Source organism: Leptonychotes weddellii, chromosome 10 (assembly GCF_054177405.1).
Source record: "Leptonychotes weddellii isolate Sample4059 chromosome 10, ASM5417740v2, whole genome shotgun sequence".
NCBI lineage: Eukaryota > Metazoa > Chordata > Mammalia > Carnivora > Phocidae > Leptonychotes > Leptonychotes weddellii.
Genome location: NC_138378.1, coordinates 60,510,179 through 60,536,681, shown reverse-complemented (window position 1 = coordinate 60,536,681; position 26,503 = coordinate 60,510,179). Strand labels below are relative to the sequence as shown.

At 33.5% G+C, this 26,503-nt stretch overlaps 1 protein-coding gene across 14 annotated transcripts in view; it reads left to right on the top strand.

Moving 5' to 3' along the window:
• NRXN1 (neurexin 1) overlaps positions 1-26,503 on the top strand; it is a 1,086,089-nt gene that overhangs the window by 79,550 nt on the left and 980,036 nt on the right. Inside the window, exons 3-4 of one of the 14 annotated variants that reach the window (XM_031030622.2) lie at positions 18,609-18,626; positions 21,894-21,989. The exons of the other annotated variants lie outside the window; for them this stretch is intronic. Coding sequence (XP_030886482.2) covers positions 18,609-18,626; positions 21,894-21,976 — 101 coding nt within the window. The 3' untranslated portion in view covers positions 21,977-21,989. Of the gene's footprint in view, positions 1-18,608; positions 18,627-21,893; positions 21,990-26,503 lie in introns of those variants that run through there. 14 annotated transcript variants of the gene reach the window in all.

Below are 26,503 nucleotides of genomic sequence, written 5' to 3'. Positions count from 1 at the left end.
AAATTGGTTTTGGTTAATTTATTTGTTTAATTTCAGAAGTCAGCTCCAGCTTCTGGTATCAAATTGATGTTAGACAAAAATGTGTAGCTTTGTTGTAGAAGAAAATTTTGGCCTCAAAGGAAAGAAAAATTGGGAAATTAAAGACTGATCATAACTTGGATATCACTGTACAGTAAGGGTTTGCCAGAAGAACAGAACTGCCTTTTTAAATTAAATAGTCTGTGAAAAAGCCTCCAGAAGAAATCCTGTAAGTAGGAAGTCATGTATAGGAAACTGATGAACTATGCAATATTTTTTCATCTTTTTCTTCCTGTTGGACAGCTTAAGCAACATTCAGCAAAATCAAGAATTATTTGGATTTTATTTATTTATTTTTTAAAGATTTTATTTATTTGACAGAGAGAGGCACAGAGAGAGAGGGAACACAAGCAGGGGGTAGTGGGAGAGGGAGAAGCAGGCTTCCCACTGAGCAGGGAGCCCGATGTGGGGCTCAATCCCAGGATCCTGGGATTATGACCTGAGCCAAAGGCAGATGCTTAATGACTGAGCCACCCAGGCACCCAAAAATTATTTGGATTTTAATGGATTTCAGTGCCTTCAGCACAAAGTTCTTTAAGTCTCTATCACTTGATATTATCTTAGTGGATAATGTTTGTTGTTAACTTTCAAAGTTCAAATCAGAGGTACTTGATGTTTGCAATTTATTTTCCATCCCCCCTTTTCAAGTATACCGAGGTGAGTGTAATTTCCATACTGCTTAGGTTCTCTTACAGATTTGATTGGTCTCCACTTGATTGCTATAAATTAAAATCCCAAAGTAATGCCACACTGATGGAATGTAAGTAAATGGCTAAGTGATTGTCCCTACCCTCATACTGTCAGATGTGAGAATAGTGGGACAGTTTCCCCACACCCAGGGTGAAGGAATGTCATAGTTCAAAATAATTTCTATGACAGCTTTTCCCAATGTTTATTCTGGAGAACTATGTTAATAGGCTTCACCAACAAAATACATAATTTCTATAGAAACACATCTTGAAATACTAGGCTGGGCAAAGGTACACAGGTTTTTATTTATTGTAGGACATCTCAGGATCTTCACTGTACAATCAATCATGCACTGTGAGTCTCTGACATAGGAGTCTAAGTGTTCCAGACTTATTTGTCAAGGACTCCTTGACAAGTATCTTTTTAATACTAATGTTCACAGTGTAATGATATACTCATGTTTATAATGTCATATACACTGTTTCCAAATATATTGGTCAAGGATTTCTTGAAAAACATCTCTTATGAGGAAAGTACCTTGGGGCTGATTTTAGGAAGTGTTGCCATGGTACAGTCTATAGGCTCCTAAGTCTACCTGATATTTCTCAAATTGTACAATTCTAGACCAGCTCTGAGTGAGTTTTATGTAGTTTGTACCCTCTGCGATTCTCCTAGAGTACATGTGACTTCTAGGGGTCTTGAAACAGAGCTGAAAAGAACAACAATCAACAACAACAACAACAATAATAATGATGATGATAACAATTCACAAATATATAGCATTGTTTTTCAAAATGCTTTCAGATTGTGAGTCTCTTTAGTTTTGTAACAAACGTGGTACATTCAGCTGGTCATCTTTTTTTTTTTTTTTTTCTAATTTATGTTTCAGAAAATAACGTAGAAAGATTCAAAAGTTTGTCACTTTTCATGTCAGGTTTATACTCCCCTGTCCTTAGCTGTTGTATAAATAATGCTTTTCTAAGATAATACTTTACATTGTACTAGATGAGAGTTAAGATCTAGGTCAGGGGTCAGAAAACTGTGATTCAGGGTTAGGCAAACTATGACCTATAATCATATAGACCATTGGGCTAAATCTGGCCCAATGCTTGTTTTATTTATTTATTTATTTTTTTAAGATTTTTATTTATTTATTTGAGAGAGAGAGAGAGCACATGAGAAGGGGGAGGGTCAGAGGGAGAAGCAGACTCCCTGCCGAGCAGGGAGCCCGATGTGGGACTCGATCCCGGGACTCCAGGATCATGACCTGAGCCGAAGGCAGTTGCTTAACCAACTGAGCCACCCAGGCACCCTATTTATTTATTTTTAAGTAAAGTTTTATTGGAACACGGTAATACACATTTGTTTATGTGTTGTTTGTGACTGTTTTCACACTACACTGGCAGAGTTGAGTGTTTGCAGCAGAGACCATATGGCCTGAAAATCCTAAAATATTCACTATCTGGCCCTTTTTAGACAAGTTTGCCCACTGCACATCCAGATCATGGCCTGAACTAGAGGCTGTATGTAGATGTTAGAATGCCATTTATATTGTACTCTGTTTATAATATATGATGGTTGGCAGAAAACATGGAGGTAGTTCCTCCCAAAAAGAAACCTACATTTGTACTGTTAGTGTAAATGACACTCAGTTGTTAATTTACACACATCCCTATGCATTAATTACGGGTTTTAGCACACTGCAGTGTTAGCTGAGCCTGCCTCCTTCCTTCACGCATAGGGTTATTTAATTATTGCTGCTAGAGGCTTTAATCAAGTCCTTCTTATAGAAAACAAACAAATGATTAGCCTTTACACTGCAGGCATAAACAGGAATTTGACTCATGAATTTCCTAATTATACTACAGCATTTTGAAAATCAGTTGGCATTCAAATTCTTGCTGTTACTCTGTGTACAATTTCCTTTTGCAAGACAGAAGTATAGGATAAAAAATTGTTAAATATGTTAAGATTAAAGTTAAGTTTAATTTAAATATTTTTTCCTTACTCATAAAAATGATTAAATTGAAGTAGGGGAGTAATTAGGTGTCAGCTACACATTGTATATGACTCTTTACTAATTTATTCTTACATTAATGCTATGAGGTAGGCTTTATTATTTTCATTTTAAATAGGAAATTGAGGCTCAGGATGTGAAATGACATGCCCAGTGCCACCTGAGAGAGTCGTTTGTGATGGGGCCTGGTTAAGACTCCCAATCTCTGGGCCTGGCTGTGGGTTCATTCCACATTGACATGGTGCCTCAGCCACAAGTCCAAGCTCCATTCTCCATAATTTCTGAACCAGTGCCTAAAATGGATCAGCTCTTCCCATTTTTTTTTTTAATTTCCAAGATGTGCTTTTAGTTGTGCATAACAATTGGCAAGTAAAATTCACATCCCAGTTTTATAGCAGTAGATTATCCTGCTTTATCTTTTAGCTATGTGAAAAATCAATTCTGAAATAAGATCTATGAGTTTCTTTTTAATTCTGTCTAAACAAAAACAACCAAGTTCTGCTTATTTTGAGTGCTAAAGCCAATTTTGATTTTACCAGAGATACAAGGTGGTTCATAATTTCTCCTTTCCACTTCCTTACATCATTTGTCAGGAGTCAAATGCCAAAAGGTTTTCCACAAGTAAAATTTGCTTCTTATGTAATTGTCTTTAAGGAGTTCTTTGGAAGAATAAGGACATGTACCTATAGGAAATTATTTCCCTTTCTGTACTATTTTCTAACATGTTCTTAGTGTCTTTGCAGCATATATTACTTTGTGAGAGTTACTTCATAATCCATTCTTCATTACTCTGTGTGGAAGACTGATCTTGGCCAGACCATGAGCCTTCTTTTATTTTCCTAGAGCTGCACTGAAGTCCTCACAGACAGGAATTTTATTGAGATGATTGCTTCTCATTCAGATCTTTATAAGGACAGTGGGATATTTCCTAAGACGTGATGCTCTTACTTACACGGTGGAGGTTACTCTTGGTTAGGGTCATAATCCAGTCCTAGGTTTTAAAGAACATTCCCACTGTTACAGAAGATTCTATTGGACAGCCCTGTTTTAGAAAGTAACATAGAAATGTCCTAGACTGTATGTCTAGTTGCTAATGACATTTATGTATTAGTAGCTTATCCACTTGAGGGTCTCACTTTTTCATGTGTAAAATGTAAAACAAAAACAAAAACCAACCAACCAAACAAACAATTATATGGGCACTCCATCTGTACTTGATGCAGACAAATTTTAAATGTTTTACTTGCAAATTTTGATAGATGTGCTTCAGATGCTCTTTTTTTTTTTTTTTTTGGTAGAAGGCTTAGTTAATTGGTTATTCTTTATCATTTTTTCAAAACTTTCAATACAGGAATCTGTTAGAAAATTAGATTTCTAGTTTCTTTTTAAAATTCATGTAAAAAGAAAAAAATAGCCAATTTAGATTATTTTAAGGAGTTTAAGAAGTATGCAACTTTGATCTGATTTGTTAAAAACTTTGGTTGTTATTGATAGCATTCCTTTTAGAGTTTTACTCATAGTTGTGACTCTGAGGCCAATTAACCAAGGTTTTATCATGTGTTACAAAAGTGGACCTTTGGTTTGATTTTTTAATCAGTTAAACGAGACTATGCATTCCAGTTTTAAAACTCTAAAACTCTAGGTTTCTAAATACCATTGCACTTTGGGATCATTGTTTGTAAAAAGATAAATTCAGTCAGAATTTCAGGGGCTATAAATGGGATTAAACTATAAATAGGAAATAATTACATTTCTTAGTGCATTATGTTTTAAGATAGGCCTTGGATAGTAATATCTTCACAGGAAAGTCACTTAAAAATTAAGCTGAGTACTATATGATTCTACACAATGGATGATTCAGTTATTTCTGCCAACTTAACTACAGTATGTAAAAGCATTCTAATCAACATATATCCCGTTGGAACCAGATGTTTATCACATTTACCAGACTAGCATCCCTGAAGGTGGTATTTAGAAATGACTAAAGACAACTTTAAATTATATATTTCTCATATACATAATTGATGTAGTTGCTTTGAATAGTTTTAATTGGATGGAGCATTTAGTTTAGTAACTACACATCAAGTACCATGATGGTCAATTTAAGTGAAACCTGAGGTAATTGTTTTGACCAAAATGCAGAAAATGCTATTTTAAATACTCCCTTTCTGATTTTGTAAAGCTTTCAAGGCAAAATTGGTAGAAAAACTAAAATTTATTTGAGACCATCTTAAAATGTCACTAGTCTAACCATGCTAAAGATTCACATTCTATCCAATACAAATATGTGAGCTTAACACATGTCATTATAATTAATAATTCATATAATTTATTAAAATTATGAAAAATTTTAATTCCTACAATTTCATAGAATTATTTTAATTAAGAATACCTGTTTTTGTTGATATGTCACGGAAGTATATAATGAAACATTACATTACATGCAGGAAACAATACTAGGATTTCAGAGAAGGTGATTTTTTTTAAAAAATGAAGCTTCATATGGGGCACCTGGGTGGCTCAGTTGGTTAAGAGACTGCCTTCGGCTCAGGTCATGATAATCGAGCCCCGCATCAGGCTTCCTGCTCAGTGGGAAGCCTGCTTCTCCCTCTCCCTCTCCCCCTGCTTGTGTTCCCTCTCTCGCTGTCTCTCTCTCTCTGTCAATTAATTAAATAAATAAAATCTTTAAAAAAAAATGAAGCTCCATAATAAACCATTATTTTAGTGGGATTATCTGTATTTCAATTTTTTTTGTTTTAACTTAAATTATATGCTTCCTACAAATATGGTAGGGTACATGTGATTAATTTGCTAAACCTCCATAATATAGAGGAAAGGGCATATAATTTGGGGTCAGAAGAGCTGACTTCTATTCCGTCCTTCAATTTTCATTTATTCCCTCATGTTTATTGAGTGTTTAAAGGCACTGTGTTAAGAACAGTGTATAAAGTGATAAGAAAATAGATACTATGTATGCCCCGTTGGATTTTGTTACTTTCTTAACAGACCTTGGCCACATCAAAAATGATTAATTACCAAAAGGTAATTAATAAGATTACACACATGGTTTTGTGAATTTAAGTGATGGTTGTTCTATTCCACAGCATCGCCATCATTTTCTTCATTGTCAGATCAACTTAAGAAACAACAGTCCAAAGAGGAATCAGTTTGGAAATGTTCAATTAGAATCTTGAACTGCCTCAGAATATTTTAATAGAAACTAATACTAAAATGCTTTGATCTGTCTTGCCCAAATAAAAATGTTTCCAGTTGTTAAAGTTCTTTACTTCCTTTGTGAGAGTATAGTAACTAAATTCAGCCTATTGTGGCAAGTAAATCTTGCCTATGACAAAAAACTTAATCATCTTCATCCCACATTGCTAGTTTCATAGAAGCTAAGCAGGAAATTAAGACTGGAAATTAATTACTCATTAAAACACATTTATTAAACAACTCTTATGGGTACATACCAGGCTAGCAGCTGAACAAAGGAAGAGGAAGAGAAAAGGCACTGCTCTTAAGCAACCAACAGTTTGCATAAGGAAGCATTAATTATAATAATGTCATGGCTAACGTCATTAAATGGGTATTATCTATACATGAAATACTTTACAGTCTGTCATTATTGAATCAGTGGTTTTGCATTATTTTACTGCTATGAGCCACAGCCTCTCTATGGAACAAGTTAGATGTTTAGCACATGGGTAAATTAAAGAAATGTTCTAAAAAATTGTATCTAGATTCCTAAAGCTGATTTGTGGTTGGAGAGCCTAAAAATTAGGAGGATCCTAACTGCAGGCTCACTGTCCTTTCCATTTCCTTCTTTAGAGACACTGAGAAGAAACATTGAAGTATCGCATATTGTCAGGAAATGCCTAGATTCTCTAAGGATTTCTGGTTTCTTAGTGATTCAGTGTACTAGTTGACTCTGACAATTCATTCAAATCATTTTTCCTCTCATTTTGTGAATATTCATATTTATAAACTTTAAAATAGTTGATTTCATTATTTATACTGATAGATTCATGTATAATTAAGTTTATTCTCTTGACCTCCATTCAGAATAGTTCCCAAACTACTCTAGGAGAAGCATATTAATTAAAAAAAAGATGGAGTCATCTCTTCAGTATTTTAACTTTTTTTTTTTTCTTGGAGAGAGAGGTGGGAGGGGCAGAGGGAGAGAGAATCTGAAGCAGGTTCCATGCCCACTGTGGAGCCCGATGTGGTGCTCCATCTCACAATCCTGAGATTGTGACCTGAGCCGAAATCAAGAGTCGGATGCTTAACCAACTATCTGGGCCACCCAGGCGCCCCTAGTCAGTATTTAAAAAAATAGTGGCTCTTCTACTCTTTTTCCATCATGTTTTCCCCATAGGTTGAGTATTACTTGTAACATTGCACATTTTGAATGTAATTTACTTCAGACAGCTGTAAGGTACACATATCCTAAGCTACTAGACTGCCATGATCTACAGTTGCTAGCAGATATTAGCCATTCCACATACTGTACATATGGTGCAACTAATTTTTTTTCTCATTTATTGTAATAATATCAGAAATCTATTAAGTTTTTGTGTCCTATTATTTTATGTACCAGTGAGTTTTCTCTAGTAATACAAGATCTAAAATAGTACTGTCTTAGTTGAGGCTGCTATAACAAAGTATCATTCACTGGATGGCTTATAAAAAACAGAAATTTATTTCTCACAGTTCTGGAGAATGCAAATCTGAGATCAGGGTGCCAGAATAGTCAAGGACTGGTGAGAGCCCTCTTCCAGGTTGAAGGCTGTGGACTTCTTACTGTATCTTTATATGGTGGCGAGCAGAGAGGGGAAGCAAGCTCTCTCAGGACTCATAAGGGCACTGATGTCATTCATGAGGGCTCCATTCTGATGAGCTCATGTAACCCTAATAACCTCCCAAAGGCTTCTAATATTGTCATACTGAGAAGTAGGGTTTCAACATAAGAATTTGGGGGGGATATAAATATTCAGTCCATAGTAAGTACTGAATCAGGATCTGCCTCTGGTTTTGCAATATACATTTTCTTCTTTGAAAATAAAATAAATATATGGTTATATCGCATAATCTCTTTCAAGCCATTCTAATATCTGGGTTGGACTAAGATATGAGGTGACCTCAGTAATCTATAGAAATCAGCTGTCCTTCTCAGTACTTAGTTCGCTTACCAAACAACAGCTCTTTGGGATACCTAGATTGTTATTTATTAAGGTGTATAGTGAATATTGTAAATATATTTTTGTTTTTATTCTTATATTGCCTCATTTCCCTCACCTTGTAAAAGTAGAGTTTGGATGTCCCTAACCAATAATGAAAAATGATACTTTTTGATAATAAAGTGGACAGTGTTCAACTTTAAGAGCAGGCCTACATTTTTTTAAATACTGAAAATAGACTTTCTAGGTCTACTCTAAATTTTTGTTGTGCATCTTACTCATTTTTTATATAAAACATGTTAGTTCATCATTTCATCTCCAAAATTTTTGCCACTTTTTTTTCTTTTACTACTCTACAGTTAATGCTTCCATATTCGGAGTTATTTTTCTATTTGTCCTATTCATAGTTTTTATTTGCTTGCTCAATGATACATTTGTTATCACGTACTAGCCCCTTAACAGGATCTAGGACTTTTATAGAATTAACTAGAAGTTTGAGCTGCTCTTTTTATTCTTTTATATTTCTTTCCTGTTGTATTTCAGTGTTATAGAAATGTTGATCCTAAACTTTATTTGCCCATTTGGTTTATTTTCCCATAGGGTATTATTCAGTAAGAGGCCTGTTTTATAGAAAGAGAAATCTTTGACTTATTAAATGTAGGAGAACTTATTATATGCGATTGTGGGATGGAGGGTACTTTTTACTAATCTAAAAACTGCTGTTGCTATTAAACTATCATATAGTTTACACATAAAGTCTATGATAAATAATATTAAATGACCTACTGGAGAATACTGAGAGAAGTGGGGAGGAATCAAGAGAAAAGTTATTTGATTGCTTATTTAATTTCACTTAAAAATCAAAACATATTTAACATTTTTTCATTATCTGTGAGGCTTAAGAAAAAGGACTTATGATGAAAAGAGTAATAATTATCCAGAGCTTATATTATTGAAAGACATTTTAGCATTAGAGTTATTTCTCAACTTTTGTTTTTAAGTTAAAATGGAACTATCATATAGTTCTTCTCAGTGTACAAATTCAGTGACCATATCTAATATCATTTTAGGTGTCCCTTTAAAAATATCATTATGAATTTAAATTATTTCCTTTTATAAACAAAAATAGCAACTACATATATATCATGTAACAGCTTTATATTAAAATATATTACCAGAGAAGTGATAACTTATTTAAAACCCTTAATACTGACCAATAGGACTTCCGGCAATGATAGAAATGTTCATAATCTGTGATGTCCAGTCTGGTAGCCAACGACCGCATATGACTGCAAGAATGTGGAATTTGGCTATTGCAACTTAGAAACTAATTATTTTATTTTATTTAATTGTAATTAATTTTAATTCATACGTTAAGTAGGCGTAAAAGTCTGATGGCTAACATACTAGACAGTGGAGTTAGTAAATGCTTTTTTTCTCTTCTGACATGGACAAACATGTAAAGTTAAAATAAAAAGAGAGGGAAAGAGAGAAATTTATAATTTATTTAATGCTTATTATCAGCAGATAAATATATTTTCGGGGGAGTAAAGTAGTAATTGTGTTATTATTGATGATACCATCAAATATTTATTGTAAATAGTTTCTTATTCTACCCACATTAGCTTTTTTCTTTTTTTTTAAGAGATATTTATTTATTTGAGAGAGAGGGAGAGAGCACAAGCAGGTGGAACAGCACACGGAGAGGGAGAAGCAGGCTTCCTGCAGAGCAGGGAGCCTGATGCGGGGCTCGATCCCAGGACTCTGAAATCATGACCTGAGCTGAAGGCAGATGCTTAACCAACTGAGCCACCCAAGCACCCCTACCCACATTAACTTTTGTAGGAAAATATTTTTATTGAGAAAAATATCTAAGTTTGAATTTGTTTATGAAAGAACAGACTAAGTGGGTGTGTGTGCACGTGTCAGAGAGATGGTACAGCTGCTTGTATGGCCTCTAGAGTAGAGTTTATGAAGTGCTTCCGATAGCATGGTATTGCGACGTACTTCAGAGCAATGTGTGATGAATTATAACCTGATGAGATGATTTTGAAAATTCAACCTTTGAAAGTTGTTTGGGTCAAAAAGAATTCAGACTTTCCAGTAATTGGAAAGCAGTTTACAGAAGTGCCAAGAAATAATTAGTTATATCACATTCATATAGTTTCATTTTAAAAAATAAAATGAACTGTTTTGTATGATGGAATTAACGTTGCAGTATGTTTTACAAGAGTCCATAAAAGAAATCTCTTCGTATTTCAACAGGTTTTCTTAAGCAGCGAATGGCATTTTAGGAAAAGATAAGATGGGGAATTATAAGGCTACCTTAAAGGCTTGTATTTGTGGTGACTTGATTTTACAGATCGGTAAATCAGCAGATAAGGTGTAGATTGTTCAAGCTCATGGCTCCCTCTGCAGCATGGGCTTGCATTCATATGGGCCTAAGTACTAGATATTAAGACAAATAACTACACATATGAAATCCTAAAAAATATAGAATTGGTTGTGCCTACGAACAAATTATTTTCTTCTTAGTCTTTAACATAAAGTTATTATATTTGATTTTACTTTTAAAGAAAATAAGAGTTTGGACAATCTATTTAGTTTTTCTTCCTACTTGTGTACGGATTCAAATTTTAAAAAAGATTAGGACTTGCTGCTCAGTCCCCAGGTTTACTATACAACATATATGTAAAAGGAATAGAAGTAGTAATTTATCAGATTTGCATTTTATAACTAAAATGAAAGGGCAAATATACTTTTTGTGGCAAATGCATACATTACCTAACCTTCCAAAATATTTGGGAATGTAAGTGTCTTTTTATTTTACATATTTAAAAAGAGGATGCAAAATTTTATGTGCTCTGAATAAGCATGCCTTTAAATTTTAACAACAGCAGTAAATTTATGGATAATATTCCTCTTATTTCTAGTGGTTAGAATGCCCACAGGTCAACACATTGACTAACCTGGTCTGCTTTTTGCTATTAAAGTAGGGTGAAGATTCTCTAAATGTGCTTTTTTTTTTAGTCTGTTTGTTTTATTTATTTATTTTTTTCCTTTGGGAAATATTTTAATAGCACAGGGGAGAAGAGTCCTGGGACATTTTTTTTTCTTCAGTAAAGGAAAGTAAACAGTATAACATTTTCTGAACTTTATAGAATCAACACATAAATGCAATTAAGAAGGAGATATTTTCCAAAAATATTTCTGGCTTCTTACAAAAGGGTCAAAAAAATCATAAATACAGTCTTTTTACTCCTTTATTATATTACTTTAAAAAAAGTGATGCTAATTGAGGCATTTTGGTAATAGTTTCAGGAACATAACGCAGGTTTAGTAGACATACCAGCATTACCCTATATTACCCAAATTTCTTATGTTCATTTTCTTTTCAAAACAATTTTTGAAATTCACACAAACTTGGACAAGGAGACTTCAAACATACTTTCTGTACACTCTTAGCACCTTCTACTTTTTACTTAGCTATCTTGGACAAGTCTCTCAACCATAGCAGGTTAACTGATGAGATAATATAAAGATTATATAAGACAATATTTATGCAAGTACATTTAAAGTGGTAAGATGACCTAAGTATTAGTATATTATTTCTTATTTCTCTTGAACATTTGGAACAAGTTTCTTGAAATCTTCATAATATTTTATGAAATATTTTATAAAAATTTCATTCACTCTGTTTTCTGCTTCCCTTTTTTTTATCATTGCTGTTGATTGATTGAAGTCTAGTTGACACACAATGCTACATTAGTTTCAGGTGTACAACATAGTGATTCAACAACTCTATATGTTATGCTGTGCTTACCCTCGCCAGAAGGGTAACCACCATGGATTGATTCTCAGGAATTCAGTAGTGTTTTGGTTTAACTTGATATTACTACATTATATTTAGGAGGCAGAGAAGACCATCAACTTAGAAATATTAGATTTAACCATATTAAACTATTGCTGTTTGACCAATTTTGATCTGAAAACAGTAATTTCATGTTTCAGCCTTACGTGCTATTGGACTAAATGATTTCAGGCTTTGGAGAAGCAGAAGAATTCTTTATAACAGTCATCTTCCTATTGAAATGTGCTGTAGTTGAAAAGATAACTAGGTATTTGGGTCATTATAGTATATTTTAGTCAATCCCAGGAGACTCCTAAGAAAATTTTGCATACTCTCTCATTTATTTAGAAAAACAAACAAAAACAGTCCATTTCCTTTAAAATGATTTTCAGTGACTTTTATTAAACTTTAAAATTAAATTAGTCATGAATTATAAAATATGTAAATGTCTTGGGGTTTTTAAAATTTAAGTATAAGTAATGTACAGTGTCTTAAATGCTGAAGAAAATGAAAACTAAAAGCCCTGAAGAACTGATAGTTCTATTCAGTGTATATAAATCTAATTTATTAAACTCTAAATTTAGAACTTTTTTTTACATTATGGTTGACTTAGTCTTATTTTCATGCAACAGACCCATACTTAAAATATGTTTGCTTTTTCTCAGAGAAATGAAGTAAATTTGTTTTGGACTGGTCCGAGAAACTAAGTATAGATGAGTAAAATAAAAAATATTTGGAACTTTACTTGAAAATTCTCTGCAATAAAATAATTAGTGAAAAAAGTATAAATCTAGCCTGTGTTAGTTCTGTCCAATGAGGGCCATTGGTGGTTTTCAGCAGAAGTTCAGCTACTCTCCATCTTAATGTTGGAGAACCTAGGACACTGTGGAGAATTCTCTTCTGGTTCCACACACCTAGAGGATATCTCCCATTCATTTGTTCGTAAGAAAAGTCATATCTGAGTACTGGCACATCCATATAACCATAAGAAGTGGTGGTAAGTTGGGTAGTTAGATAGGATTGTATTTAAATTTATTCTCCCAACTCTAATCCAAGAACTTTCCTGCTCTCTCTAAAATATGATGACTTCAGACTTTTAGGAAGGAAGCACTCCTTACCTTAACCAGCTTTCTTTGAAGTTGTATAGCAATGATTGAGTTTGGGTGGGAAAATACATGCTAACACTCTGCTCAATTTTCTCTGTCAGTTTCATATTAGGAAATGTTTATTTCTAAGTAAGCAATAAAACAATAAAGACGAGTGACTTGAGCAGAAACACGGTAGACTGTTCTTGTCACAGTTTTTACGGTCACTCATATATAATGTTCCTTCTGTAAGTCCACCTATTGAAATTAACATAACAATGTTAACTCAAAGTTAACATTTGTAGGGAAGAATTGAAGCTATAAAAACAAAACAAAATCTTTGTCATAGTCCCCCATGAAAATAAAATTTGAAATTGTATTCAGTATAGTTTGAGCCATTCTGTATATATTTTATTATGTTGACTAATAGATGTTAAATTTCATCAGGTCCATTGAACAGCTTATGTACCAGAAGAATATGCCATACAGTTATCTTTCCTCTCTCTCATCCTTTTTCCCTTTCTTCCTGTCCTCCTTTCTTCCTCTGTTAACAGGACTGAGCATTTTGAATTGAATGCCACGAACTTTGTAACAAAATCGGCACCTGTGTGGTGCAGAAACAAAGTCTGCAACTTTGGAAAGTACTGTTTCAAAAGTTCTTTGAATAAATAAGTTGAAACTCATATCACATTTTCCAACAGAAACAACACTGTCAGGCAAGGTAAACTCAGACCACTTCACAAAGGACTCAAATTAATTCCATAATATACTTGAATCATAGTTTTTTTTTTTTTTTTTTTACCAAAAGTATAGTTGGATGTTGCTCAGAATGTTGCTAGGGAAAATGTTTTTATAGTTCCAAGTGTGATGCCAGGCATGTCCTTGCTGCTGCACGTTGGTTTAGAGATACCCCTTCTTTTACTCCTGAAGAGTGAAGAGAGGAAGAAAAAGTATTAGCTATTATAGTTGGTTCCCCTCATGCCCTAAGACCGGGATTCCAGCAAGCTGGGTGGGAACGCTATTTAGGTAGATTTAAAACAAGTGGCTGAGGGCACCTGTTAAAAAAAAATTTTTTTTTTTTTTGGAACTAGCCTTCCTGCCCCGGCTGTTTCTTTCCTTCCATAAGCCTCCATAATGGACCTTTTTGCTTCATTTACTGTTTGAACTTTCTCTTGATTCTGGCCAGCATTTCTCTTCCTCCAGCTGACATGTCGCACAAATCCACAGTTTCAATGCTTTCCTCCATTTCCCAGTTCTTGAAGCATTCCCAGATGATTGAGGTTTTCTAAAGGCTTTCACTGTTAACACCAAAGGAAAAATAAAATAAAGCAAAGCTCCATCTGGTGCCACCATGGGAACCAGACTCTGCTCTACTGGCATTTAATCCTCCAAATGAGGGATAAAGTCTTGAAAATAATGGGAGAGGCTGGAAAGGCGAGGATAGAAGGTAGCAAGCTCAATGTATGTAAGAAGGAAATAAAATCTTACTCTGTATTCCTCTTTCTGCTGGTCTGCACCACCACCAGTTTTGTTACTATGTACCCCACTTTGGAATGCATAGATCTGGGTGGGAAGTCACCTGTAGGAGAGGCAGTTTTGATGAAGGAGAGAGGGAGCCAAAGAAAAATAAAGGTTGCTGGTCACAAGCAACTAGCAGAGAAGGAAGGAAGACAAAAGAGAGAAGGAACGGCCAAGTGGTGACAGATTACTTTCACTCAATTTTGAACATAAAATGAAGCACGTAAGTTGCCTCTTGCTTGCAGGTTTAGGTGAAGCCTTTAATATTGCTAAACTTAAATGTTGATTATTCAAAAAGGAGTTACCTGTGATATTTTATATAACACTTTAATTTATCCACTGGTCATGATTAAATTCCTGATTTGCTTTATATTGAAGCAAACGCATTTGCTTCCTTACTCATTTTTCTTTTCCTAGAAGTATGTAAATAAAATTATGTGCAAAGAACACTCACGATAAATTAAACTTACTGTCCTTGCATTCTTATAAGCTGGGGGGTCGAAGGAAAATTTTTTGTGGAGATGTTCTTTTGAAGTAATTCAAGAATATACTTCCCTTCATGTCAACAGCACACAAATTATTCATAACATGACTGATGTTCTGGTGCCTATTCTCATTTTTGTGAGGGAAACATGTCTTATTTGAAAGAAAAAGAAAATTTAAGGTATCTTTTTCTTGCTTTTATTCCTTATTTTCACAATGAAAAAAAAAATGAGTGTGATCTTTATAGGCGGCATGGTCATCATAGTAAAGTTGCTTATTAAGACTCACTTCATGTACACAGCAGGATTAGTCAGCAGAATTAAGAAGCCAGGGTTTTCTGCAAACCGAGAGCTTTTCCCTAACTTGACAGTGTCCACAGGTAAGGCTGGATGGACTGCTTTCTACCTTACACTAAAGCAAAATATACTGTTTTACCTTTACACTCTGGCGTACCAAATTTTGCCCCCTCTCTGTTGCTGTTAAAAATCAAAATACTATTTGATTGCAAAAGATCTACAAAGAGAAAGCAAAAGTTGATGTTATGAGGAAAACTGTTCTTTTTAAACTCAATATTCTTTTATTTCAAAAACCAAGTAGAAAGGAAAGAGAAAAGAAAAAACACCTGGAGAATGATTGTAAATTATAGCACTACCACCATTTATAATTATGTCCAAATTACGAAATAATGTAGGGATCATCTTTAGGTTAACCAAATTAAAAAAAATTGTTTTCAAATTTATTTTTTTAGAGAGAGAGAGCGTGTGAGCGAGCAAGTGAGGGGAGGGTTAGAGGGAGAGGGGAAGAGAGAATCTCCAGCACACTCCCTGCTATTTATAATTATGTGCAAAATATTGCAATAATGTAGGGATCATCTTTAGGTTAACCAGATTTTTAAATTTGTTTTCAAATTTATTTTTTTTAGAGAGAGAGCATGCAAGTGAATGAGTGGGGGGAGGGGCAGAGGGAGAGCAATAATCTCCAGAATCTCCTGCAGACTCCCTGCTAAATGCAGTTGTGGGGCTTGATCCTAGGACCCTGAGATCATGACCTGAGCCAAAATTGAGTCAGATGCTTAACCGACTGAACCACCCAGATGCCCCTAGGTTAACAGATTTTAAATTAACTAAAGCAAACAAATGGATACCAAAGGGGTAGAATAGAATGATACAAGTAAAGAGAAGGGTTTTTTTTAAGTGTAAGATTGAGTCTAAAAATTTATGGAAAGTCAATAAAGTCTGTTCCAAGCCAGTTTCTTCTTTTATTCTATTTTTTTAAAATATAGGAGTTAATATTACCCTTCCTTTTATTCTAGTACTTTATTTAAAAATTTTTTTTTAATTTTTAAATTTGTTTAAGTAGGCTCCATGCCCAACATGGGGCTTGAACTCCTCACAAGCCTGAGGTTAAGAGTCTCTCACACTACCGACTGAGCCAGGCAAGTGCTCCTGATTAGTTTTTTTAATCTAAGTCTTCTGAGACAGCCCATTTTTCTGAACTTGGTCAAGTCGGGATTTGTTTACACATTGGGCATGACTTGGATTTACATACAAAGGGTCCCATTAGTTAGCCTGTTCTCTCTGAATAAAAACTCAGAAACATGCTGGATGGCAGGGCAAGATCAATGGTGCTGCCTGTGGCCTTGTGTCTTAGTTAACAGAGAAAGAAGAAAGCTCTCAGGGGATCAGAGTCAATGACCTTGATTTTATTATAGCACAACTTCCTTTCCTTATCTTATTTAGCACATTTATAAAATTGGTGTCGAGCCTGGGCCTGTTTTACTTTGTTTTTCATTTTTCGTTTACTGTTAGATTCTCATACAGCACTTTACCAAAAAACGATTTTCCTGAGACTGTGCTACTCACAATCATGTTTGCCAGTCTTTGTTTACAGAAATTAAGTAGAGCCATAATAAATGATAGACTATTTTGACAGTTGTCTCTCCTTGATTTTGTTGTTCTCTCCTATGTATTAAACAATTTTATTTTTTTAAGCAAGTGTTTGAAATGGGGAATAGAATTTCAAAGGGTGGTTAACATAAAATGAAAGTGTGTCTTAAACACTGAAATAATCTGTATCTTTGTGGAATTTCCAGTGTAGTAAAATAAATCTTCAATATTTGTGTCCAGAGTAGCCATTGAAAAGTAGCAAATCCAGTCTTAATTCCTTATTTAGCAGATTAGAAACCAAACCAATCAGGAAATGAATATCACATATCAAATATTTGTCTTTTTTTTTTGTTGTTATATCTTTTAAAATAAACTCTGGCAAACCAAGTATTTTGTCCAGATGCTATTGTCCACATTTATCTACTATTTTCTATTATATGTTAGGACCCCATCAATAAATGTGCCTATGTTGATATTTCAGTTTCCAGCTAATAGATTTTAAACAAAATTGATGATTTCTAATTCATTAGTAACTTTAACAATTAGAAAGAGTTATTTGTTGAACCTTATGACATGGCACATTTATAAGTTATTTTTCTCCAAGTTCCCACGCTTGCTGTTGTTTTGTTCTTTATAAACGCTTTTGATCAAATAACCATTTTTAAAATTACAGCTGATTAAATAAAAGAATGAGACTAGAAATGTCAACATGGCTCTATCTTATTATTGGAAACATTTGATAAGTACTGAAACCTTGCTGTTGTCTAGTCCTGGAAAACAGCTCTCTCTTCCATTTCTTACCTGGATGCTAAGCCCTGTGTATCAATAGTACATGAATTGTCTAGTAGTTACTAAAAATAGTTTAAATCCCATACCCTTGCATTGTTTATGTGTGGGAAATACATGCAAAATCTGCTTGAATTATGTGTGTGTCTTTGTATATATATACGTATATATGTGCACATATGGAAATACACACAAATATATGAAAATATGTAAATATTATGTAGGTTATATGGACACATAAAGGAAAGTTTACCAAGTATTGTCCTTACATTAACTATATTCATATTCCCACCGTAAACAGAAGTACAAAGTCAATAAATCATGATAAATTTTGTCTAAAGAACAGCTCCCAAATGGACTTCTCTTGCAAGGATTACTTTTTCTAGTTAACAGTTTTAAAAATTAGCCTTTTTCACAAATTACGATAAACTACCATTATTTGCAATGAAATATGAACACGCTATAAATAAGCCATATTATGAATTTCAGTTACATAGGTTTATGTTGTGTTTAAGGAAAGAAATTGAAGTATTAGAAATATTTAAAGGCCATGATGGTAAATGGATTACATATTCTGTACAAGTGAAGTACCTTTTAAGTGAAATTTCATGGCTCTTGGCAATGGACTTTATTTTATCCAAGTCCAAATCAGTGTTTAGGCATAGAATTTTTTGGAATTGTAAATAGATAATTAAATAAATAAATAAATCAGCCTTTAAAAATAATTGCCTGGGAAAGCCACATCAGCAACATGTAAGAATGTTTATTTTACATAGCACAGTGAAAGACTTTTTACATTTCCTTGCTCAGGACATGGCAGTTATTACCAAAATTTTGTCTCACATTCTTTAAATGCTACCAGTAGGCGGGAACCTGCTTCCCATGATTTTGTTTTCCCCTTTGAACCGTAGTGATGGAGCACTTGCATGATGTGTTTGGTGCCTTGCATGAGGAAGACATGCAAAGGCAAAGGTCCAGTCTGCATGCTGCTTAATGAATGTTTTTCCTTTTCTCTCCCTCCTTGTCATGTGCTTTCAGAAGACAACAATGTGGAAGGTGGGTGCTTTCAACTTTATTTTCCAACTCTCATTTGCCTTTTATTTCTTAGTATTGATAGAGTACATCTCGAATTTAGACGGTAAGTTGAACTTCTGAGCATTTGTTGATTTCTGGATTGTGTATCACTTTTCATAATAGAACATGTGCTCTCAACCCCATTAGCCCTTAAGTACATGAAACTCCTTCAGCCTTAACTCCAATCCTCGATGGCTTCCAGCATCCCATGTAAAACTTAAAATACTTATTGCAGTGTTCTGTATGGAAAAAATGATACAATCCTCTTCTTTTATTTTAAATGAGAAAGTGTTTCTTTGCAGTTTCAGAACACAGTGCATGATCTTTTTTCCATTTTTTTTTCTTGATCAAAATGATTTATTTTCTTTTGGAAATGTTTAGCATCACATCACCTCAAGCTCATTAGTTTAATTTCAAATGATTTGACTTATATAAAGAACACAGAATAAAGCATTGACTATAAGAGGCATAAATTTAGATTAAAAAATAAGCCACTGGCCATTGGAAATGAAAGTGTACAGCACTCCAGCATAATTACTGGTAAGTATATTTGTCATATTCTGTGTCTGTTAAATAAAACTATTATACTTATTAAAGTTTTTTTCAAAATTATCTCTGTAAGGCACTTTGAGAAAGTTACACATTTTTCCTATAGAATCCAACAAACTAAAACATATTTCAACATTCTTATCTTTAAAGAACTTAAATGTGTAAGTCAGTGTGCTGCCAAACAAATCTATCTCTAGATAGACCAAAGAATTGTGAGAGGGAAGTTGATGTTCCATCAACTTATATAATCACAGCATTAACAATTCTTGCATAAACATTTAACTAATGTCTATATTTGAGAAATGTTTAACATTTTTATTTTAACATATTTTAACATTATCTTAACATATTTTATTTTGCTGCAATATTTTGAGATAGAGCCATTCTGTAAAAATAATGAACATTTCTACAGAATGATATGTATCTTAGAAAAAGACTTCCCATCTGAGGTTACAGATAGCTATTAAAGTCACTAAGATTTGATGTCTCAAAGAGCAACTCATGGTAATACAAATTTGGGTCAGTAGCAGCCTTCAGCATGTTATTTGTGATACTTTCACAAATAACATGCTGAACATTAGTTGCTTAGTTGCTGAACATTTCTATTCCATTATTTAAGTAGAATAGATTAAGATTTCAAAAGTAATCATCAATGACTGTTTTTCCAAATGTTGGCTCTGTATATGGCTTCTGTTTTTCTATACTGTAATTTTAATAGCATGTGAATATGCACTTGGTAAAGATGATATTACCCTAAGGGTCTGACATCTTTCAAAATTAGTATCATTTATATTATGTATGTAAATTGAGATTGAATTTTTTTTAATAAGTATCTTTTCAACTTCTTTTCCATTTCCTTAAGCATTCTGTAAAATGTTCCATGTTTTTGTTCTTTCTCTTTAAATCCAGTTGCATTCCAGGAACTTTAAAATCAGCCTAATAAGCCTGAATGCCTCTTTCCTCACACATGCATCCCATGAAAAATTTTGACAACATTTTCAGAGTATAGGCCCATAAACTATTGTAATAAAGTTTATTCAATCATAATTATAACATTCCTATTTATAACTTGACTTTGGCAATATAGTGGAACTCGCTTAGAGGTAAGAAAGTCTAGCATGAGGAATGTGAATGCTTTTGAGATTTATTAACTTCCATCCTTACTGAGGTGGTATTCAAAACCACTATTTGAAGTGTCTTATGTATTTTCTAAACGTTAGATCTTATGCAGAGATCATGCCTTGATTTAGTCTACAAAAATTATAAACTATTTTTAGGAAATATATATAGTAGTTTTAAAATGAAATTGGATGAAAAATTATATAACCTACACAGAATAACCAACAGATCATAAACTTTTTTAACTGCCTCTGTGATTTTTTTTGTTACAATCACTTTGAAAATACAAAAAGAAGCTATATTACAGTAACATTAAACTTCTATATTCAGTAGTTTTCATATTTTGATTATATGTTGATTTGTAATTGTATCTGCCGCACAGGGATGTTTAAATACTCCTAAAATTTTAAGGAAATAATGCAGATTATTTCAGTATTGATGTAAGTGGTGTATAATATCATGTAGCTCAATAAAGTCTCAAATATATTTTGAAATAACACTAGGAAGTGAAATATAAATTCTACTGAAATTGCTGTATGTATTACTATATCGCTCCAATATTTTCCCATATTCTTGAAATAGACATGGATTGAGGAGTAGCTTTGTTTCCGAATATGGAATAAAGAACTAGGAATTAATGCCTCTCAGTAAAAAGTATCTTCTTGGATAGTGAGTTTTTTAAAAGAACATTAGCAGTATTCTTTAGAAAAGGAGTGATCTTCAAACTGAAGTAAACTGTCAAATAACAGATAATAAATAATTTAAGTAAAGGGAATTCAGTATTATTTTTGAAAACTTCCTTGATGAAATTATGATTTATATAAAAATATAAAACATGATTAAATATATATATTCACATTAACTCATAGTTTAGTATTTAGATAATGTTTAAGTAAAAGACTAGTTTTGTTCTCCATGGAAAATTACTTGAGCTTATTTAAAGCTGATCCATTGTTTCCTAAAAACATCATTCTGTAGTAAATTCCAACTTTACAGCTGCATGTTTAAAAGTCTTTTTTGTATTTGAACAAGCTTAGTCAATTGCTACATGTGTTAGACAAGTAGACATTTCTGCATTATCATTTCAGTGTGACTAAGGGATTTTTTTTAATTTAATTATAAAACTTCTCATTTTTTGATGAGGGGAAAAAGATCAGACCCAGCCCATGTTCCAGATATTTCTTTGGGTTTTTAAAAATACAATTTCATCACCAAAGAATAAGAAACCTTGTGGTGGCAGTGTTCCAAACAGTCTCATCAAAGGGCACAAAGGGCAGATGCAATATTTAAGGGATTGGTTTGGATTTTAAGTCATGCTTTTATGCTCTTGATCGTTCCAACTGATACATCGAAGAAATACACAGGGCAGCATATGCCATTGTTTAAATTGCAGTACTGTAGCTCTTTGCCCCAAAGCATTCCAACCAGGGGTTGAAAGAATGCTTTTTGATTTGCCTCTGTGATACAGACACGTCTCATAGGAAACAAGATGTCTGTCACTGAACATTTTTGTCACCGTGACAACCCTACCTTCCCATGCTCCCTTGTTTATTGCTGACTGTGCTCTTGTTTCCCTTCAAGGTCTGGCGCACCTGATGATGGGCGACCAAGGTATGGGCTCTGTTCCTTTTCCACTCTGCTTTCAGTGTTTTCTTGTTCTGTAGCTGCTTTAAACCATCACTGCAAAGGATGGGCAAATGCTTGCAAAGTATCTGGCTGCAAAATAATACATAATTTGGTTCACATTTTTTCATGTTTTTCTCCCCTTTATTTGTTGGTTTGATTTTGGTTTGCTCCTTTGACTTTTATTTTCCGTCATTCTTTGCACTGTAATATCTGCAGATAAGTGAGACATAAGAATTTGTGATTGAAAGTTTCCATACATTTATAAGCATATGCAGTTAAGGGTAGCTATAGTAAAGAAAAACCGAGAACCATCAGAAGTTAATACCATATTCAGTTTAATCTACTATACCAAAAAGAGTCCATTTTTCACCCATGCATGGCAGTTTGGGAACATGCAGACATCTTTGGCTTCTGGCTTCTCGAATGCTGAGTATAGTGTTTCATAGAATCAATACTTTTTCTACATATAGTACAGTCATTGTGTATCTTCTTTTTTGTGTAATCTTTTAAAGTGAGCATGGGTGTTTCAGTTCTTTTGCATGTTGCCTTAAAAAAGAAGGCAGATTTCTCAACATGTGCTGATTATATCTCCATGTGTTTTCAAACCCTTGTTTATACTTTCTTGTCTTGTTTAATTTTCAAAGAGTAGTGCATTTACATATATTCATAATTCTTATTGTTGTTTCTCTTTTTATTCTCTTTGTATGGAAACCCTTTCTTCATGGAACCATTTCATCAAATCCATAGGTAAAAGTAAAGGTATTACATTATTTTATTTCTCCTTAATATCATCTATATGAATTACAGTGTGTATACATTATGAAAATGTATTTAGACCTTTTTGCATTAGTAATGGGCACTGGGAGGTGGGTATGAGTGTTAATGAATATTTTATCAATTGAAGGTAAGAAAAATCCATCAAAATGTTTCACTCTCTTTTTTTCTTGCTCTTTAGGGTGATTTTTTTCCACATCGGCTGCTTATATAATTAGTATATTTAGAAATTAGCTACAGGTTTCAGGATCATTTTTTTGCAGTACCATTTAATGGTAGTTAAATGATGAGTGTAGTCACCATAAATATGTCATCCTCAAACATTTAACTCGGGAGCACACCTGCCCCAGCCATTTTGCATTGGGACGTCTAAGCATGTGCAGCATTGAAATGGTACTGTGGTGCGCTCATCACCTTGTTGCCTGATAGATGTCTATATACACATTAATTCCACAATAACTTGAAAAGGCAGTACTGTGAAAGAGACAAAGAAACAAGACAAGCCTGTTCTTTCTTTTGCACATACTAACTTTGTTTTAAGAACGTTATCAACCAGGTATACATTTCTGCATCACTTGGTAAGTCAGGCATGTGTACTCCTTGACAGCATTGATGCTAGATTTAAAAGCATGCTTAATTTGCCATTTAGAGCCAACCACATTGTGTTTAGTGTTTTCATTAACAGGAGGTAGATGATACGTAGCTGTGGTAAATATGTATCATAGCCTTTAAATTAACCATTTTTAACTATGTATTACTGAATGTGCCCTTGGTCTCTAGTTTTTGTTTTTGTTTGTTTTGTTTTTGTTTTTCATGGGTTTTGTTTTTATTTTTAATGCAGGAATGTGTCTTATCCTTAAATTCTCTAAATTTTCTTGTGCTCTGAGTCTAAATCTGAATTGGGACAAAAGCTCACAGTTTTTCACCTTTACGTTTGTGTCATCTAGCAGGGAAACTTTTCTGCTTGAAAAAGCACCTGAACATGAGCCAGGCAATAAGTAAGAAATGATATCAGTTTTAAATGTGTAAAATTGAGCTTTAGAAACAAATGTTGCTTGGGTATTTTGAGCCAATAAAAAGAGAACATATGCTATTGCAGTTTGTGTTTTGGTCAACCATTTCCAATATTATAATTTAATATTGTTTTAAGCCTTCCAGCAACTACACAAATGGCAGTATTTATCAATTGTTTTCGAGATTTCATGTACCATTTGGGAGGTTTTCTAAAGTTTTTATGTCGAATTCTCATCTACTTCCCTTTCTTAGTGGGCATTTCCTACCATGTTCCTTCTTAGAGGATTCAGGATGTCATAGAGGGAACTGTATTTATATTTTATTTTACTGGCTGAGTAAACTATATGTGTATGTGTTTGTATATGTATGAATGCATGTATATACACAAACTTTCTAAATATACATACACATATACGTTATGTTGTAAAAAAGTAACTCAAAAATAATCTTTTAATTCTATAACCATTTAACTCTAGATAGAGAATAATTTATGTTTATACTCAGCTGATACTTGTTTTGATGTAATTAATGCTGTGTCACTTAACTTCATTCAGTTTTATATGTCAGTCTTAAATGTTTTCTGTTGGCATGTGTGTCAAACATATTTTACTTCACCACTTTTCATTGAAGTTTATTCCTCAATCAGCACAAAACTACAGAGTGCAGGAATTTGGTTGTTCCTTTACATTTTTCTTCTGTTAATGGAACCAGGATGCTTTTTGTTGTTAAATGGGGAAAATATTTTAAGATAGATTTGAATATTTTGCAAATCAGAGTGGTAACCTTTACATGTTGGTTAATTAGATGTATAGAATTGAGAAACATGATTTGTAAGTCTTCTTTAATTATAAATCAGTTCAACAAATCTGCATTCTAGAGCAAAAATATAATCTTGACTATGACATGGTATGCACATTCAAAGAGTTTCAGTTTATTAGGGAAATGAAAACGTGGACAAATTAGTATAAATGACAGAATGGAAGTGCTGAAAATGTTAAAAAAATGTGATTAACATTCAGAAAAGATAAAGATAACATGAATCAGGGGCTTCCCTCAGGTAGCTCTCCTTGTCCTGTGCCACATGTCGAAGGAATCAAAAAATACCTAGAAACTTTCCACTATAGCTTCAATATCAAGTTAAATCCTAGTTGTGCATAAAATAGGTGTTAAACCTGTCCACTCTGAAATAATTTATCTGCATTGTAAATTAATGCTTCCTAAATCTTTCCATCATAGTATAATCCTGGAGCATTTTTCTTGACACCGCTGCCCTCTTTAGCAGTAGTGAATTCAGGGACTCTGGAATGAACATCTGTGCATTAATGTCTTTCTTTCTTTCTTTCTTTTTTTTTGAGTCCAGAGGCAAAACTGGATTCAAAAACATTATCATTTTGATTTTTTTCTATATGGATTTTTAAATATTTTCTAAAAGTTAAATGCCCAGTGATAGATGAATGCTATTTCTTAAAAAAACAAAAAAACAAAACAAAAAAAACCCAAAAACAAAAGTCATCTAAAGAGAATATTACTCCTGTTAACCTTCTTCATCCTCCTCAGTCTTCTCCCTAGAGGTAAGCACTGATACCACTTTGTGATGTATCCTTACATAGTTGGTGTGGATCCTTTACTCCCTAATTAATTTTTCAGTGTTTGGAAACTGCAGAATCCCTTATGATGTGTACATGACAAGAACAGCTAAGCTATGTTAAGGAGACATGTTAAGGATCATTGCCATGTGCTGGCAGAATCATAATGAATGAAATGGAAGCTTTCTCACTCTTCCCATAGGCCATCTTGCCTCATATTTTCAGTTGGTCATTCTACTTCAAACTTTAGAGTTAATTATTTGTATTTGTTTTCGTGTTTTCTGAACAAGGACATGTCACCTTTAACTGGATGCAGTTAGGAATAAACTTGGTTTCAATGAAACATAGCTTTCTTTGGGATAGCTGAAGAGAGGTGTTATCTAGAGCCAGCCTTGCTTCTGCTAGTTGTGGCTAGATGGATCCAAATGGGTTTTGTGAAAATTGTGTTTGCTTTCTTTTTTTAAGCTTGAAGTTTGTCATTAGTATTCTTAGGACCACTGACAATGCTAACTTTATTCTCCATTCTATTTAGAATTTAGGTTTGTTTATTTGCCTGGGAATTGAGTTGTTTTTTTGTTTCTGTTTTTGTTTTTTCCATGATTGTTTAACTGGTTGTTTCATTTCAGTAATTATTTACTCATACTTTACTCTAATGGTTGTCTGAGAGAAACGAATGACCATTTCAATTAAAATGCCAAAAAAGTAAGTTACACTGCAAATCCAGCCATCGTGGCTGGTTAATAGCTCAGGAGCTGTTAATAATTAATGTTAATAATGAATGTATGTTGGTGCTTTGATTGAAGACTTGTATTTTCCTTTATAGCAATCATTTTAATTGTAATTATATGTTTATATGAGTGATTATATATTTAATGTTAACTTTTCCTAGTAGAATGTAAGCTCCATGGGGGCAGGAAGCTTGACTTTCTTTTTAAACATTGTATTTCCAGAATATTTTTCATATTGTATCTTGAATTCACCATTTTCATGACTTAAGGATATATGTGTGTGATGTTGGGGGTGCACATTGGAAGAGGTAGATGTAGAGGAAGCCATGGAGGGTTTGGAGTGGACAAAGTAAAGGGTGGAAAAGGAAGAGGAAATTTATGCAAATAACTGAAAAGAATTGTAGCAACAAATTACATGGAATCCTCTCTTCTCTGTCAACTTTCTTTTGTTTCCTATCATCCA